Below are 16,442 nucleotides of genomic sequence, written 5' to 3'. Positions count from 1 at the left end.
AATAGGAAATGATCTGAGGAAATCTTCAGTCTTAGTCCCATTGATGGAAATTGGAGTTAAATAAGCTTCCATTTTTAAATAAAAGTTTGCTTCTGTGAAGCATGAGGTTTGAGAGCTCTGTTGGAATTATTCATGTCTCTTTGGAACATGTTGAAGAAAATCCTACTAGTTAAAGCTTTAAGTCCCGTATCTGATGAATGTTGCAATGATTTTTCATTTCATAGTAAGGCTGTACATTGCATTGAACATATAAAATGCACAGTTTTGAGACAGTGGTGTGTGTAAGAATTGCATCCTTATGTTAATGGCAAAACTCAATTCAATGTTAATATTGCAATTCTATAATAATTTCATTAGTACTTTTAAAAAATACATATGTAAGTACTTCTATTATTCCCCCCCCCCCCCCTTTTTTTTTCAATGCGGCAAGATCTGAATAGTCCTTTACTGTTTGGAAGATTAAATGGTCTCTCTTCTGACTCCACAATAGACATTCTTTATCAGCTTGGAACAACTCAAGACCCTGGAACAAAAGATAGGTAATGTTATTTGGATTGTCATGTGGAAGCATATGCATAAGTAATCTGCTAAATAGTGGCTTGATGTTACTGCACAAAAGCAGACTTTTTGAAATCTGATTGTTATGAGATAGTGTGAAAGTGCAGAAATCTAAAGAAGCATTCCTGCTTTTCCTTCTAGCTCTTTGCATCCTTTGCAGAGAATGCTGTCACTCTTTTTTTGCTCTTATAAATGTGATAAAACCTTTGTTGCAAAACTGACTTTTCTCTCAAATACTTAGAACTTGGATACCTACTATGTTTTCTTTCTCTGTAGAAGGCAGCGGCTGTCCAAGATAAGTGTTTTTTATTAATTTTTTCCCTGTTAGTGATCTAAGTCTTGAAAAAATAGTTTGAACTCACCCTTGAACTTTGCTGCAAAGGAATAGACAAATATGTAAATCAGATTACAAAAAGATAGCAAGATAATTTGTTTTTGAGTCTGTCTTTGAGACTTTATAACGTACTACATCATCTTGCCTTCCAGAATTCAAGCATTGCTGAAATGGGTCAGTGATTCTGCAAGAGTTGCGGCTATGAAAAAAAGTGGCCGGGTCAGCTACATTTGTCCAAGTAGCTCAACAAGAGAGTATGGTCTTTTGATGCCATCTCCTTCCCATTTGCATTGCGTAGCAGCAATTTTGTGGCATAGTTATGAATTGCTTGTTGAATATGATTTACCAGCGTTGCTGGACAGAGAACTCTTCGAGTAAGTAAAGCAAAGTTTTGCACCACATACTTCTTATAACTGAATTATTTTGTTCACTGAAATGATATGACTTGGAGTGCACTCATTGTGAAATAATAGTAGAAATTGTCATCCCTGAAGCTAATTGATAAAGTGAATACTTAAAGATATCTAAACAGGTAGTTTTGCAGTTCTAAACACAAAACTGCACTTCATGTATTCCAGGTATAATTGTGTTTAAAAACAAAAACGGCAGATCCATGTATATAATTGCAGATATGTGTAAGGTAAACTGCTGCATGTTTTCGTGGTTGTTTTGTTTTGTTTTTTTTAAGGATAACTTTGGGCTGTTCTTGTTGAAATTGTTTGCAGTAATTTTCACTGTACCTATAAATCATGATCTTCATTAGTCTCCTGTTCTATAAGGTTCTATTATTTTATTACTCATGGTATCCATTATCTATAACTGATTGCTAAGAGCCAGGGGAGGAGGGGGATTGTTTCTTTGGAGTTGCCACTTTTGTTCCAGCCAGTCTGATTTGAAAGAAAAAAAGCACAAAATCTTGAGTGAATCTTGAACTATGAATTTGCTGGATGTTGCTGAATTCTAAAGAAAAGTTCAGCCTAAAGACCAAATGTATACTTTTAGTGACTCCAGACTGAAAATATTTGAGCTAACATTCCTAATTTATGTTGCTTAACCATGTCTTCTGTTTAAACAAAACAAAAGAGAAGCCACATAGCTTTGTTTTATGTGTATTATAGAAAAATAGCTGTTAAATTTGTGTATCTAGTGAAGTGTCTTTCATTTGTACCATCAAATAAAATTCCAGTTAATGAAAGGAACTTTGATAGACTGTAATTTTTTTGTTGCCCTTAGGAAATGTTCGTATTTTTCTGCTACTTTACTGTCTCTTTTAGGCACAGTCAAACATACAAACACTGGGAAATGTACAAGTTATGGTTATTGGTACAAGCCTGTGGAGCTCTTGTATATGTGCAACGTGATGGTCTTTAGATACATGACTACAAGCTAAACCTTTTCCAAAGACTTCAGTGATACTGTCATATAAATAATTGTTAATTCAAAATGAGCTTGTTCATTTTGGGAATCAACTTAAGGATTTTAAATTGCTGGTCAATTAGCCCTTTCAGCAATAAATTTTAACAGAAATACATTTTCAGCATACATTCTAATGATTTTAGCTTTCGAAAAGGAAGAACTCTAATAAAAATAGACTTCCTAAAATGGATAGCTCATTTAGATTTATACTAATATAAAAGTGGGTTTCACAACTGAATTCCTGTCTTTTGGAGGAGAGTATGCTGTTTTCATCACAGGACAAAATGAAGGAATATTGATAAACTGTTGTACCTAGTTTGAACATGCATGTTGCAGTATAGCCTGTTCCTCTATATCCTGCTAAATAAAACTATAATTCATATCAGCCAGCATCTGGAGCAAATTATAAAATATATTTTTAATAAATATAGATGAATTGTTGTCATACCCAAATATATGGGTAAATAATTCTTCTAGTAAAAATAACTTCTCGTGTATTCTTCATCCTCTTTGATATTTTAACTTTTGAAACATTTTCATTGATTCTAGCTATAACTCCCAATTTCTCCTTCATGTGATATTTCATTTTTTTCTTGGATCTATTTTCCTATCATCCCCATTTTCCATTTCAATATTTCTGCATTGTCCAATGGATACTAATTTATTCCTTAGTTATTTTTTAATATCTACTTGGAAAAGAATCTTATTTTTCATAGAGCATGAACTTACCCGGAAAATTTTGGCGGAAGGATTGTGTGAATATACAGTTGGCAAAGAGTTTAAGTGTACCTTTATTATATGTGGACTTTGGGAAATTGTGACTATCTTCCCAAAGTTATGGGTCATTTGGTCACTGAGATGACTTTTTAATGTCTTCCTTGGAGAGTTTTTTTTTATCAGCTCTTCACTAGACTGGTGATAAAGCTAACTTTTGGTTAGACCCATGTTCTGTTCTAAACTCTTAGACTAAACATAGAATGACACTTCCATCCAGAAAAGGGAAGAACAATCCTTGTCTTCAAATGGGAATGTGATATATGATGATACATACAAACTTATTTAAAAACCTAATATTGAAGTGGCACGAAGTGTGTGATCACCTCTGTATGTAAAGGTTAAGATAATGTAACTTATTATGTATGGTGTCAGTTCAGAAAACTGTGGGTTGTTTTTTATAAATACTTGACCTACTCTAAACAAGTCTGTATGAAGAAATTACGATTTTGCTGTTTTAGAAATACCACTTATTAAATTTAAGCTGTATAATAGGAGCTAAATTAGTTTTTGCATTCATGTGCCTTGGATTAGCATTCAAGCAAATAGTATTTGGATGGAAGTGAGTTCAAAGGTAGGTGGGATTTTTAGTATCTCTGAGGAACAATTCTGTTGTTAACTTGTGTCCTAAGTTCAGGTTGAGTAAGGGTAGTGAGGGTAACGTCATTCAGCCAACAACATTATTACTGCTTTCATTTTTTTGCAACATCTTCAGGTAGAACTCTAATAAAGCAAATTTTTAAAATTTTTTGAAACATGTTAGAATTCTTTCAGTTCTTACAAAGGATTAAAAGACCTTTATGTAAATGAGCATGTGTCTGCATGTGTGTGTGATCCTAGTAGCTGCGGCTTGGAGAGTTGAAAGCACAAAGACGTTGCAGTTGGCTCAAAAATGCATAAATTATGTGACAACTGTCAAAAGACTGAAATCCTGTCTTTCATCTGCAGCATGCCAGAAAAGTCAGCTTACATCTATTTTAAATACAGTATGATGAAATTTAAACATAGAGTTGAGGAATGCCTGTTGTGTGATGAATGTCCTGCTGATACTGTGATCCAAAAGAGGCTTTCAAGCTCAGCACAGTGTGTTTTACAACAGCTTCTGCAATAGTTAAAACATAAATGTGGAAAGGTGTTTCATGAACCAGTGAAGAAAAGGGAATATGAGTGGCAAACTATGTGTTGACATGATTTTCTGTCTTCTACAGGTCACTGTTTAATTGGTCCATGTCTCTTCCCTGCAACATGGTGTTGAAGAAAGCTGTTGATAGTTTGCTTTGCTCCATGTGCCACATCCACCCAAATTATTTTTCCTTACTCATGGGATGGATGGGTATCGCTCCTCCTCCAATGCAGTGTCAACACAGACTGTCCATGACTGATGACAGCAAAAAGCAGGACCTTAGTTCGTCTTTAACAGATGACTCTAAAAATGCACAAGCCCCTCTTGCACTAACAGAGTCTCACCTGGCTACTCTTGCTGCCTCATCTCAGTCTCCTGAAGCTATCAAGCAATTATTGGACTCAGGTTTGCCTTCACTGCTTGTAAGAAGTCTTGCTAGTTTTTGCTTTAACCATACTTCTAGCTCTGACTGCACTGCACAATCAATGGATATCACCCAGGACAGGCTCAGGAGGCATCATGCTCCACAGCACTTTAATAAAATGCCTATCACGGCAGACCTGGTTGCTCCTGTTCTCAGGTTTTTGACAGAGGTTGGCAATAGCCACATGATGAAGGATTGGTTGGGTGGCTCTGAAGTCAATCCATTGTGGACAGCACTTTTATTTCTGTTGTGCCACTCTGGTGCTACTTCTGGAGGACACAATGTGACGGCACAACAGGCCAGTGCAAGATGTAGCTTGCTTTCTTCAACTGTAACAACAGGGTTGACCACTCAGCAGCGGACAGCAATTGAAAATGCAACAGTTGCTTTCTTCTTACAGTGCATCTCTTGCCATCCTAATAACCAGAGACTTATGGCACAGGTGAGAAAGAAAAACAAAGTTTTAATTTCTTTATTAATAACTACATCCAACTTTCAAAAATTTTACTTTTTTTTTTAGCTTTCTTTAAAATAAATTTTTTTGTAAGCTGCCATTGACGGGTAAAGTTTTGTATTAAAATTGTTGGCTTGTTGGTCTGACTCTGAAAAGTATAAAAATGTTTTGGCATGGCCGTCCAGTCCTATGTATAGATTTGTATACCTCTTGATTTGGAGGAATAAACTTTAGACCATAATCCAAAATACTGTATTTAATTGGACAGGTCTAAACTCTTGTGAAATGGAATTTGAAAATCAAGCTTCATACACATCTTTAATATTAGTAACTTAAGGAGATTTCCTGGTAAATTTCTTTGTGCAACCATATACCCTGTGCAATCTGTGACCAGGGAAATACGGGCTATTGCAGAATATGGCTTTGCATTTGGCATTCTAGTGCAAATTCAGCTATTCCTCACATTTGTTAACCTTGTAGACCTAGTTGAATAAAAGTATAAATAAAAAAAGATTTTTCAACATTAAGAATGACCATGGCCTGGGAACAGGTAGACTTCAGTAAAAAATTCAGCACTGTTCTCTGTTAATGTCTACTAGTAATACTGCATTATGAAATGGAAAATTTTTGCTTTAGGAATTTGAAAGCTATTTTTCTAAATACTCTATCTTCAGTTTTTTATCTTTTTGAGTAGTCTGTGTATTTACAATTACTTTCATGCTGTAGTCAGCGTTTTGAACTTTTTTTGTAAAAAAACCTTACCTGCTGCTGCTGTTTTCTTCAGTCGTGCTCATTTCTGATCTGGTTTGAATGATAACTGGAAGGTAGATCTTAGGCACTGCCTATTATGGCTGTTTAGAGCTATATTTTAGAGACCTAAATATAGAAATACTTTAAATCTGTTGTCATTTTGCATTCCCAGGTTCTCTGTGAATTGTTCCAGTCCTCTCCTCAGCGTGGGAACCTCCCAAACTCTGGAAATATTTCTGGATTTATTAGGAGGCTTTTTTTGCAGCTGATGCTAGAGGATGAGAAAGTGACTTTGTTTCTTCAGTCCCCATGTCCAGTAAGAATTTTTGATATCGGTATCATGAACATGGAATAAATAAAGTATATTAAACTTTGAAATGTCAGACAGCAGCTTTTCCTACTGTACACGTTGCAGAATTTTGGAAAGGAGTGTGTTGGTGAATTGTAACTCAGCATTTTAAAAGAAAATTTAAGGCACTGTTGTAAGACAAAGCCATCTTCTTGAAAACTTATTTTCTTCTGAAAGAATTGACAACTGAAATTTAGCTTATGGAAGACTTTTTAATAGTATCCTTATGCATTAGCAGCAAATATAGATACAAGTTCTAGTCCTTCCAGCAGTTCTTTGTTATTAGTTTTGTTAAAGAATAGTCTTAGTTCTGATGCTTCAAAATTGGCAGAGATCCTTCAGCATTAGCCAAAACACCACGAATAAATTTGAGTGACAAATACTTGAATTAATTTATAAAGCAGATGTATGCTTTTATGCTTCCACATGCTTCACCAGAACACAGAATTATAATTGACTGAATGAAGTGCTATGCTCTCAGTTGAAGGCTGTGAATAAAGAAATATAGGAAAAACAGAAGTTATTAAAAGATCTGGTACTTCCATACAAAGAAAAATTATTTTCTGCTTTGGCTTCTGCCGTTCTTACTACATCTCAGAAGTACTACATGAGATATATGACAGGGGAATTGCATCACATGGTATAAAATGGAAAAGGAGGAACAAATAGTTTTAGCACAAACATTTCAATGCTTTGTTTAAACCTGGCTGAGATTAATTGTTAACATGGCCATCGGTAATGTGAAGGTAAAATTGATTTTCTAATAATTTGTTTTACATACAACAGATTTTTACAGAATATTACTAGATATGTAAAAGAAGAAGAATTATCTTGAAAGGAAGTTGTCAGATAATTCAGTTTATCCCATTCAAAACACCAGAAAACAGTCTGTCTGTTCTTACTGAGATGATTCCTCCTCTAACATCCAAAGAGAAACCTTAAAAATAATGTGGATGTGCAGCATCTACTTCTAGTATATCCAACAACATAACCTTTCAAAGATTTGATCCCCATTTTTTATCCCTTAAGTTCTTACCAAAACTGTATTTGAGAAGCTAAATTCTGATTGTCATCAAGTATTAATTTTTTTTATAATACTGCACAACAATAAATTTGTCCTGTGTGTGAATATTAGTAAACAGTTCTCCTGATGATAGGAGGAAGGGGATAAGTGGCACTCTTATTGCAGAAAGGTCTGTAAAAAGTTAGTGCAAGCAAAGAATGATACAAAATGTGAACAGAGCTCAGGCTAAAATATGTTAAATATTTGAAATGTTTTAACTAGTAGTGACTTAGTTATCTGTCATAATAGCAAAAAGTAGATATTCAATCTAGAATAAACTTCATCCTCAAGTCAGCATTAGAGAAATGACATCTTTCTCTAGTCCCAAGTACATTGTGATTTCCTAATTTAATTTCAGAATTAAATTTTAATTTCATAAATAATTGCAAGTCTTGGGCATTCAATTTTTCTCTTATACACAGCTATGTAAAATAATTGGGTTTTTAAAAATAAATATGATATCATACTGTTTCTGCTGCTAAAAATATTCTAGGCTTTCAAAGCAAAAGAATTAAAAAATTAAACTTGTCCTAATTTGATGCATTTTTACTGTATACCTCCAAAGTTGAAGGATATGCCAGTGTTCTTTTAGCACACAAAAGATTTAGCTTTATTTTGCTGAGGTGAGTTTATAAGAACTTAGTGTTTTAACTTATTTCTGAATGTTAAAGTCATGTTAAATGTTGACTTTTTTTTTCCTTTCAGCTGTACAAAGGAAGAATTAATGCTACTAGTCATGTAATTCAACACCCAATGTATGGAGCTGGACACAAATTTCGTACTCTTCACTTGCCTGTGTCAACAACTCTAGCAGAGGTTCTTGATCGTGTGTCAGGCAAGTTTGCAATAGTTCATGTTTTAAAGATACAGTTTCAAAAAAAAAAAAACCAAAAAGCAAAACCCAAACCCCAGAACCAAAAAACCTGCATAAACCAAGTATGTCTAACATACATGTTTGCAGTGTTCATTGGTAATTGCCGAATATGAAACAGTGATTTAAGTTGTAAGCTTTTGCATATACCTTACATGTGGCATGTAAAATGCACTTTTACTAGTCAAATACTATTTTTTCCTTCTGTAAAATTGAGGTGGAGAAGGTGGGATTTTTGGTGGTTTTTTTTTTTTTGCTTGCTGGAGGTTTTTTGGTTGGTTGCTTGGTTGAGGTTTTTATGTTTGCTTTTTAGTGTTAATGTGTTCTCAAATCTCTCATGGGGTATGTGCAAGACCATAAAAATGGTACTGCAGATATCAGTCTTTAAAATGACCTGTCTTTCATCCAGTCACTTAAATATTCCCAAATTGTGTCAGTTAAATATCCCACAACTTAGAAGTTTATCTCAAGATAGAGATGAAACCATGTTGCTATGAAAAGGACAATAATGAAGGCTACATCTAATTTCTGTGGATGTATATCTACCTATTATATAAACATTTGAGTTTGCTTACTAAATGGAGATTGAAAGCCATAATTTACTTTTAGAGATTAATTTTAAAATTATATACAATGAGAGGATAATCTAAAGACATGAATTTGTTTGGTTTTTAAAGTTCAGTACTTTCAGTTATACTATTTGAATATATATGGAGAGATGAACCCCTTTGTAGGAAACTCTGTTGACCAGGCCTCCACAGACCTTTTGACACCTGAATGGTAGATGTCTTAATCTTAAAATTAATCCCACCTTGAATTTTAGTATTTATTTAATAATTTAGAAAATAGAACTATATGTTAAAGATTAGGGTTAGTGATTTTTTTTTAAATTTAGTTAAAGAGTAGAATTCATACTAAAGGTGTCATGTCCATGCCAGAGCTCCCTAGGTAAAACCACGCAAGTTGCAAGTTGATTCTCCTTGGGTAAGAAATAGAGCAAAATTTGTTAGGTCAAGTTACGTCAAAAATCAGTTTTAAGCATGTCTAATTTTAAAAAGGAAAAACACCCAGCACTTCCTCTTTACTCTTAAGAGGAGGTTCTCAAGTAATAGCAAAGAAAAGTCAAAGAGGATTTTGCCATATTGCAGATGTGCACTGGTGTGTGCGCTTAGCTGCACACTCATCTGACTAGGTATTTGTCTTCTTATATGTAGATATACTTGTACGTGTAATTTTTTGGAACTCAGTGTAGATCAGCTTTTAATTTCTGAAGCAGATCTTCATGGAGTTCAGAGGAACTATTGCTTTTTTATATCTACTTAAAATCTTTACATTGAAATTATTAACAAATTCATTACGGTAATAAATACACTACCTAACAAGGTGATAGAAGTACTATAATGGCATTTGGCAGAATACTAGACAGAACAAGATGTGCTTTGGAATTTTAATTAAAACATAGTGAATCCTAGAAAAATGCTTGAAGCTTATTTACCAGGGAATAGTTTACTATTTCTGATAGAATTCTGTATTCACTTACTGTACAGACAGAGTCATGTGTGGAATGTGACTGAGGTCTTTAGATCCTTGTGCAATTTATGGTCAGAATTACTGTAATGGGTGGGATAGTCCCTGCATATGAAGTGGGGATCAGTTGTTGAGCAGTGACATAAACTGTACTGAATAGCTGCCTCAGAGGTGTATTGCGGTCAACTTGATAGCCAGTGCTAATACAGACTTGGGAGGGGAATGTGATGATGTCATATACTGTAACGTCTCTAATTGAAATTGATCAAATGCTGACTTTGTAGGGCACCATAAGTTTGGGTTTTGCTACAGAATTGTTACTCCTCAGCTTAACTCTTATTTTAAATGGGTAGAATTAATTCTGGAAAAGTTTAGGTTCTCTTATGTTTCCATCCCTCATCTAGTGTGATTTCTGATTGTATTACAAGCTTTGTGATACTTGTATATCATTCCATGAAGTCCATGGTTAGGACGTTGTAAAGAAGACTTGAATATATGAGGAGTAAACTCTGTGTTTGGGGTGAGAGGGAGAGAGAAGGGATGGACTGGGGGGCAGAAAGGAAGAAAGGACTGCCACCACTGCAACAACAGGAGGTTGTGAAGGTCCTGTGTCAGAGTCTCTCCCTTGGGTTAACTTCCTTTTTCTTAACTACGCTGTTAATTTCTCAAATCGATCATGTCATACTTCCTGCAAAAATAAATCACAATAAACATGTTCATTTCATGCTTTTTCTCCCAGCCTTTAAAAAAATAAAAGGGGGGGGGGGGTGTCAAAAATCATTGCTAAATCTGCTTCTCACATCCCTTCGCCATAGGAAGAAAATGTGCAGTATCACTGCAGGTAGGATTGTCTAGGATGGGTACCAGTTGTTTTGTATTTCACCTGGGGGAGGGGGGGTGGTGCAGTTTCACACTCTGTATCTTCTTTTGTGTGTGTGCAGTTTCATACTCTGTATCTTCTCTTGGTCTGCACTACTGTCTAACTCAGACATAACCAATGTCTTCAGGCACAAATCATAATTTATTTCCAAGCAGTCAAACTATGTCTCTTTCAGCACCTCACACACCAGTGATATACAGTTAAAGGTAGCTGGACGGTACCTCTAGGTCTTGAGTCTGTGGTTGTAGCTTAAGGCTGCTGTGGCTATGTGGAAACAAGTTACTACTCAGAAGCAATTAGAGAATTATTTGGCCATTTTGGTGCCAGTGTTGTGTATTACAAGGTGTGAAATGATCCATTGTCACCAGTCATCAATAATGTAATAGTTGCTTGCTGATATTTGTGATCTACACTAAAGATTGAACCAAAATGGTTGAACTGCAGTAATCTAATGTTCAGCAAACAACAGGAGTTTTGGAGGTGTGATGTACTTCAGGCATCCTCCAATTTCAAAGGAACAAACTTGCCAGTTCTGAAATCGGGTCAGTATATAACCTAGATACCTAGGCCTAAATACAATAATTTATTTAAATAAGTCTGCAGGTGTCCTTAAAAAGAGTTTTGGAATATTTTTTTTGTTTCTTTGTTGTTTTGTTGGGGTTTTTTTGGTGTTTTGGTTTCTGGTTTTTGGGGGTTTGGGTGGGGTTTCATGAGTACACTTGACTTATCAGGTAATGGTTTTAAACTGTTACGGTTTTAAATTGTCAGAAGACAGAGGGGACTAGAATTATTGTAATACCTTAATTCATAGATATTTACAAGACTATTGCTGCTTGGGATGGAACTCTAAGCCACTAAAATAACTGAGAATAGCCCCTTGTTAACAGCCTAGAAACTGTAATAAAATCAACTTGGTATCTTGAAATGCTTTTCTCTCCTCTTTTTTTTTTTTTTTTCTTCCCTGAATAGATACACCCAGTATTACAGCTAAGCTAATTAATGAACAGAAGGAAGACAAAGAAAAAAAGAACTATGAAGAGAAAGAAAAAGTTAAAGCAGAAAATGGATTTCAGGACAATTATAGTGTTGTTGTTGCTTCTGGTATGTCTTTTTCTTCCACCTTCTGAAAAAAGGATCTTTCTGATGTTAAAGGGGGGGGGGGGGGATATCTACCAACAATTCTTTTTTATTATTAATTAGGTTAGAAAAATTTTAGTGGCCAGTTAATCTAACTGGCTGTTAGGCAGCAGAGATTGGTTCCTGGTAGAACTGCTCTCTCTAGCGGATTATATACTTTGACAAATTTGTACCTATATGTGTGTGTCAGTGATATGTTGTGGATGCTGTTGCTAGTGCATTTTGCAGGATTTTGTAGAGACACACCTGGAGCTTGGATTTCATGGCAATATATTAGTATTTGTGTACTATTGCTGTGGTATGGGTATTACTACCTCTACCTTTTTGCAGTGGCTGGTGCATCAGAGTTTTACTTAAGCAATATGCTTTGCAAATAAAAGAATCCATATGCTTTGCGTAACAACTGGAGGTACTCTACTAAAAACTGTCAGATGGAAATGTAAGCATAAAACCATGTTGTTTCACTTGGCACCCACAAATACAGGATTTTCTTACAAAGTATTCACCTAAAAACTAATGTGAACATCATTCTGAAATAATTCATGTAAACCCTTTTCCTCCAAAACTACTTTGGAGGTTATAGATTGAACACAGTAATTTTGCAGTGACATGAGAAGATTGCAGTTCAGATGATGGCTGTAGAGATCATTAGTCATCATCTGGTTTGAAGTTCTGGTGCGTGTGAGAGAGAGATTAATGAACTTCAAACTACTCTTTTCCTATCTAGCTTTCTGCCTTCATTGAGGTACCTCAATTTCATTTACACTTCATGAAGCATGAAGAAGAGATGCTGATCTCCTTTGACTTCTGGCACCAATATTTCTTAAGCTTTTTATTTTAGGTTTTTAGATGTAGATATAACTCTAAACTCAAGTGTTGAATAGGGCAGCAGTTTCATGGATCTTGGTATATATTTAAGGCAACACAGCTGGTGTTAATTACAGCGTTGTTATCTGGAAAGATATTTGCAGTGGATGCCACTTGCACAGGATAAATGTGTTTTGGTAATATGTAAAATATTAATAGGTCCAAGTGAAGGGTTAAAACATGAGTAAAGAATCTAGGAAGAAAGAAAAAAAAATATGCCAGGCTTGAAGATAGGGCACAGCATAGTCAGCCATGTCTCATCCCAGTTGCATCTCTGATCATCCAGCCTGATACAGCCCATTCCTTGTTTAGAAAGAAGCAGACTTAAGTTTTTGCTTCTTTTTGTTTGTATTTTTTCCACCTAAGTAAAAGAGTTTAAATGTAATCTTCATTTTCATTTGTTTTTACTACTGGCTTGTGAAATCTTTTCTTCTTTTGTCTTTATCTTTTCATATATTCTGGGGGTTTGTTTAGTGTTGTCAGAGCTTCATGCAGCCAGTATTTAACTTGTTTGCTATTGGTAAAATTAATAGAGAGTAGAGATGGTATTTGGAACCTGATCTTCCTGAGACAAGCTAGTTTAGTGTACTGAGGTTATTGGAGAACGTGTTGCGTATTATAGCTGCTCCTGCTGATCAGCTGAAACCAGAGTGGATTACAGCGTTTCAGGTGTGGATGTTGTTAGTTTTGCAGCTGCTCTTGGCTAAGCTAAGGCAGTCATTGTATGTGTCTTTCTATCTTGACCTGCTGGCTTTTTCACTTGGTCTGTCACCTGCATAGAAGACTACATGACAGTAGTATAATTTCGCTGTACCTTAAGTCAACTTAAGCTGTCCCCAAAAATGGCAGTCTTGCTATAAAGCTCAGTAAGCTTTTATGTACCTATTCTCTCTTTTAATTTTCATGTGGTGCTTACTTTAAATGTTTTGACCTAGGCAACTTAAAAGCATGTTTAAAGACTCCTTTCATCACGTGTGGTACTGTCAGTACTGCAGCTGAAGTCACCTATGTAGGCCAAACAAGTGGTTGTCATCTATAGTCTGTGCTGAAATGTCTGTCAATTTAGAAATTTTTGCCTTTCTTGCTCTCAGTTGAAAAAAACAACTTAAAAAAGCTTTACTGCAGGGCCCATTGCTAGACAGGATCTTTAACTGAGTTTAAGAGCAGAATCAGAATAGCTCTTGCTTTTTTTTAATGGAGGATATGATCTAATACAGTTATGGTTTAGTTTATGTTTGGAGTTCAGGAGGATGCACAGCCTTGTAACTGTAAAAATACTGGGATTATATCCAAATACATTTTATACATGAATGCTATTCTGATATTTAATTAGCCAGTGCTGAAAAATTCTACTTTTTTTGCTATCATTGAAGGTATTGAGTACATTGCATCTTGGCTAACTGAAGTTATTAAATACTAGAATGACTTTGCACTTCTGTACTAGGTTTGAAATCTCAATCAAAAAGAGCTGTTTCATCCACCCCTCCACGCCCACCATCAAGGCGAGGAAGAGTGATGGCGGATAAAGTAGGTACCTCTGCCTCAGGAGGAGAATCTGCCAGCAAGACCATTAGTGTTCCAGTCTTTCATCTATACCATAAGCTTCTACCAGGTAACTTTAATAACTGGTTTTAAACTTCACAATTTTGGGCTTTTTCAGTGGCTGACACATCTTCAGAAAATAGATGTAATGCTAATGGACATCTTTACCTTTCGATTGAGCATTTTGAACTGTAGAGCCCTTCTGGGTTGGTAACGGCTTTCAAGTGGAAGTGGAGCATTATAACATCATAGTGGCTTGACAAAAGTAACAATTATGCTGATCTTCCTTGAAGTTTAGTTCCTTGTTCCTAAACAGAATCTCAAAAACATTTCCACTTTCACTCAGAAATAAAAGGGCAGTAGGTTTGTAGGGTGACTCACATTTTCGTTCACCTGCAAGGTAGAACAGAACTGGTATTCATGCTCTGTTATTTCATGTTCTGAGTGGGCAGCCAGCTTGCATTGTTCTCTGGAAGGTTGATTTGCCATTTCAGGAATATTCTTGAATTCCATAATATTTGTGTTTTCAAAATCAGCATGTCTTGAGCAGTTAGTCCTGTTTTACATATAGCAGGTATGTATTCGCATTTTATCAGCTATCTGGACAAAGCTGGTGGCAGTGTTGTAGCTGGGGCATAGAGAAAGATCTCTCTGCTATAGAGAGAGATTGGTGTGACTGAAATTCTTAACCTTAGATAAAGGACAGGAACATAGGTGAAACACTTTAATATTATGCAGAAGCGCTTCTTATCTCTTTTATAGTATAAAAACAAGGAACCAGCTAATAGAATTAAGTGGTAAACTGAAGTCATTTTCACCCAATAAAAAACTAAATTTTCAACTTAGTACAGAATTATTGTCTTTGAGGCTGTCCTCTGGCAATTATTAGAGGGATCACATACTTGAATTAAAATATCTAAAATTGATACAGTTAATGTTGGAGAGAAGATCAAAACTCAGTGCCTGTTTTCAGTATCTACCTGGTAAGGTTTGTCTACTAATAGTAACGTAGACCATTCTGTATTTGTGATCTCGTCGATCACATCTTGTGCAACAGCCAGTTGTTACAAAAAAAGAAGCCATGGAAAGCAGAATTAGTGATTAAAAAAAGGGCAGAAAACTTACTTGCACGATGGCAAGACATTTTTAATTTTCGTTTCTTAAGACAACATCTTCCACTGAAGAAACAGGTTGCTACTAAAGACCTTAATGGAACTTGTATTAAGTACAGTCAAGATGAAATGGGCATGCTAAGTGTATTATATGATCCAGATGTAAAACATTTCACTTCATGTGTAAGTCTACTTGTTATCAGGAAACTTTGTTCTGCCTTGAGAGTAACTTGTAATTTCAGGGAAGAACATATTCTTCGTAAACAACAGAGTGGCCAAAATCTTGATTTGAGTAATCAGTTTGGGCTGTATTGCATGTGCATTTCAAGTCTGCATTTCTGCTGAGAAAAGTATTCCTGGCAGCACCATTCATTTTTTCTTGCTGAGTTGTGTGCCAACACAAGAGTAGTGAGATAATAGGACTGAAAAAGAATTGCAGGTTTCTTTGTTTCCCACTTTTTTCTGTTTCAGCCATTTTACTTTATGGTCACACACCTTTATGCCACCACAATTCAAGGGTGACGCAGGGGTGGGGTTTAGTAGCAGGGGACAGGCATTACCTACTTAAAATGCTCATCAAATTACAGCCTTAACCATTTGTTAAATATGCCAAGTGCTTGGGCTCTCAGTGCAGAGCTGCCTTAGGGAATGTTGGCATAGTTCTTTGATGGTTGGTTCCAAACTGATGGGGCCCCTTTTCCCAAGAGAACAAATGGTAAAATTGAGGCCTTAGTTTGGAGCCAGATAATATTTAGTCTACGTGGCATCTGTGGTTACAAGTAATGAACAGCACCTGGACATGTATGTTAAAATAACCCAATCATAATTTTCCTCTCTGACTCAATGCCATTGTTGTTTAGGCCAACCATTACCAGCTGAAATGACACTTGCCCAGCTTCTGACTCTGCTGTATGACCGTAAACTTCCTCAAGGATACCGATCAATAGATTTGACAGTTAAGCTTGGTTCCAAAGTCATCTCAGATCCAAGCTTATCAAAAACAGACTCATTTAAACGTCTTCACACAGAAAAAGGTGAGTATTCTTACTTTTTTGGTATCTTCCTTTTTAAAATGCTTTTATTTTGGACAAAAAAATGGTTTTGATTTTCTTGGTAAGAAAATAGCAGTTTTCTGTATTTTCTTGGATGATGTTCCTGAGCCATCCTCTACAAGATAAGTGCTAAACTTTGTGAAAAAGAACAAATTCATTGCCTGTCTTTAGATTGTATCTATAAGATGCACCAATATGGTTGTTCTGGT

At 35.6% G+C, this 16,442-nt stretch overlaps 1 protein-coding gene across 10 annotated transcripts in view; it reads left to right on the top strand.

Moving 5' to 3' along the window:
* Positions 1-16,442, top strand: part of BIRC6 (baculoviral IAP repeat containing 6) — a 187,388-nt gene that overhangs the window by 104,393 nt on the left and 66,553 nt on the right. For 9 of the 10 annotated variants that reach the window (XM_069800486.1, XM_069800485.1, XM_069800484.1 and 6 more), the window contains 8 exons: positions 431-539; positions 1,045-1,266; positions 4,291-5,071; positions 6,006-6,149; positions 7,951-8,080; positions 11,493-11,624; positions 13,972-14,139; positions 16,042-16,215. In XM_069800486.1, the coding sequence (XP_069656587.1) occupies positions 431-539; positions 1,045-1,266; positions 4,291-5,071; positions 6,006-6,149; positions 7,951-8,080; positions 11,493-11,624; positions 13,972-14,139; positions 16,042-16,215 (1,860 nt within the window). The remainder of the gene's footprint in view (positions 1-430; positions 540-1,044; positions 1,267-4,290; positions 5,072-6,005; positions 6,150-7,950; positions 8,081-11,492; positions 11,625-13,971; positions 14,140-16,041; positions 16,216-16,442) is intronic. The other variant, XM_069800487.1, reaches the window with a different exon arrangement.

The sequence above is a fragment of the Haliaeetus albicilla genome, chromosome 13, assembly GCF_947461875.1.
Source record: "Haliaeetus albicilla chromosome 13, bHalAlb1.1, whole genome shotgun sequence".
Classification (NCBI taxonomy): Eukaryota; Metazoa; Chordata; class Aves; order Accipitriformes; family Accipitridae; genus Haliaeetus; species Haliaeetus albicilla.
This window is presented reverse-complemented; position numbering and strand designations above follow the sequence as displayed.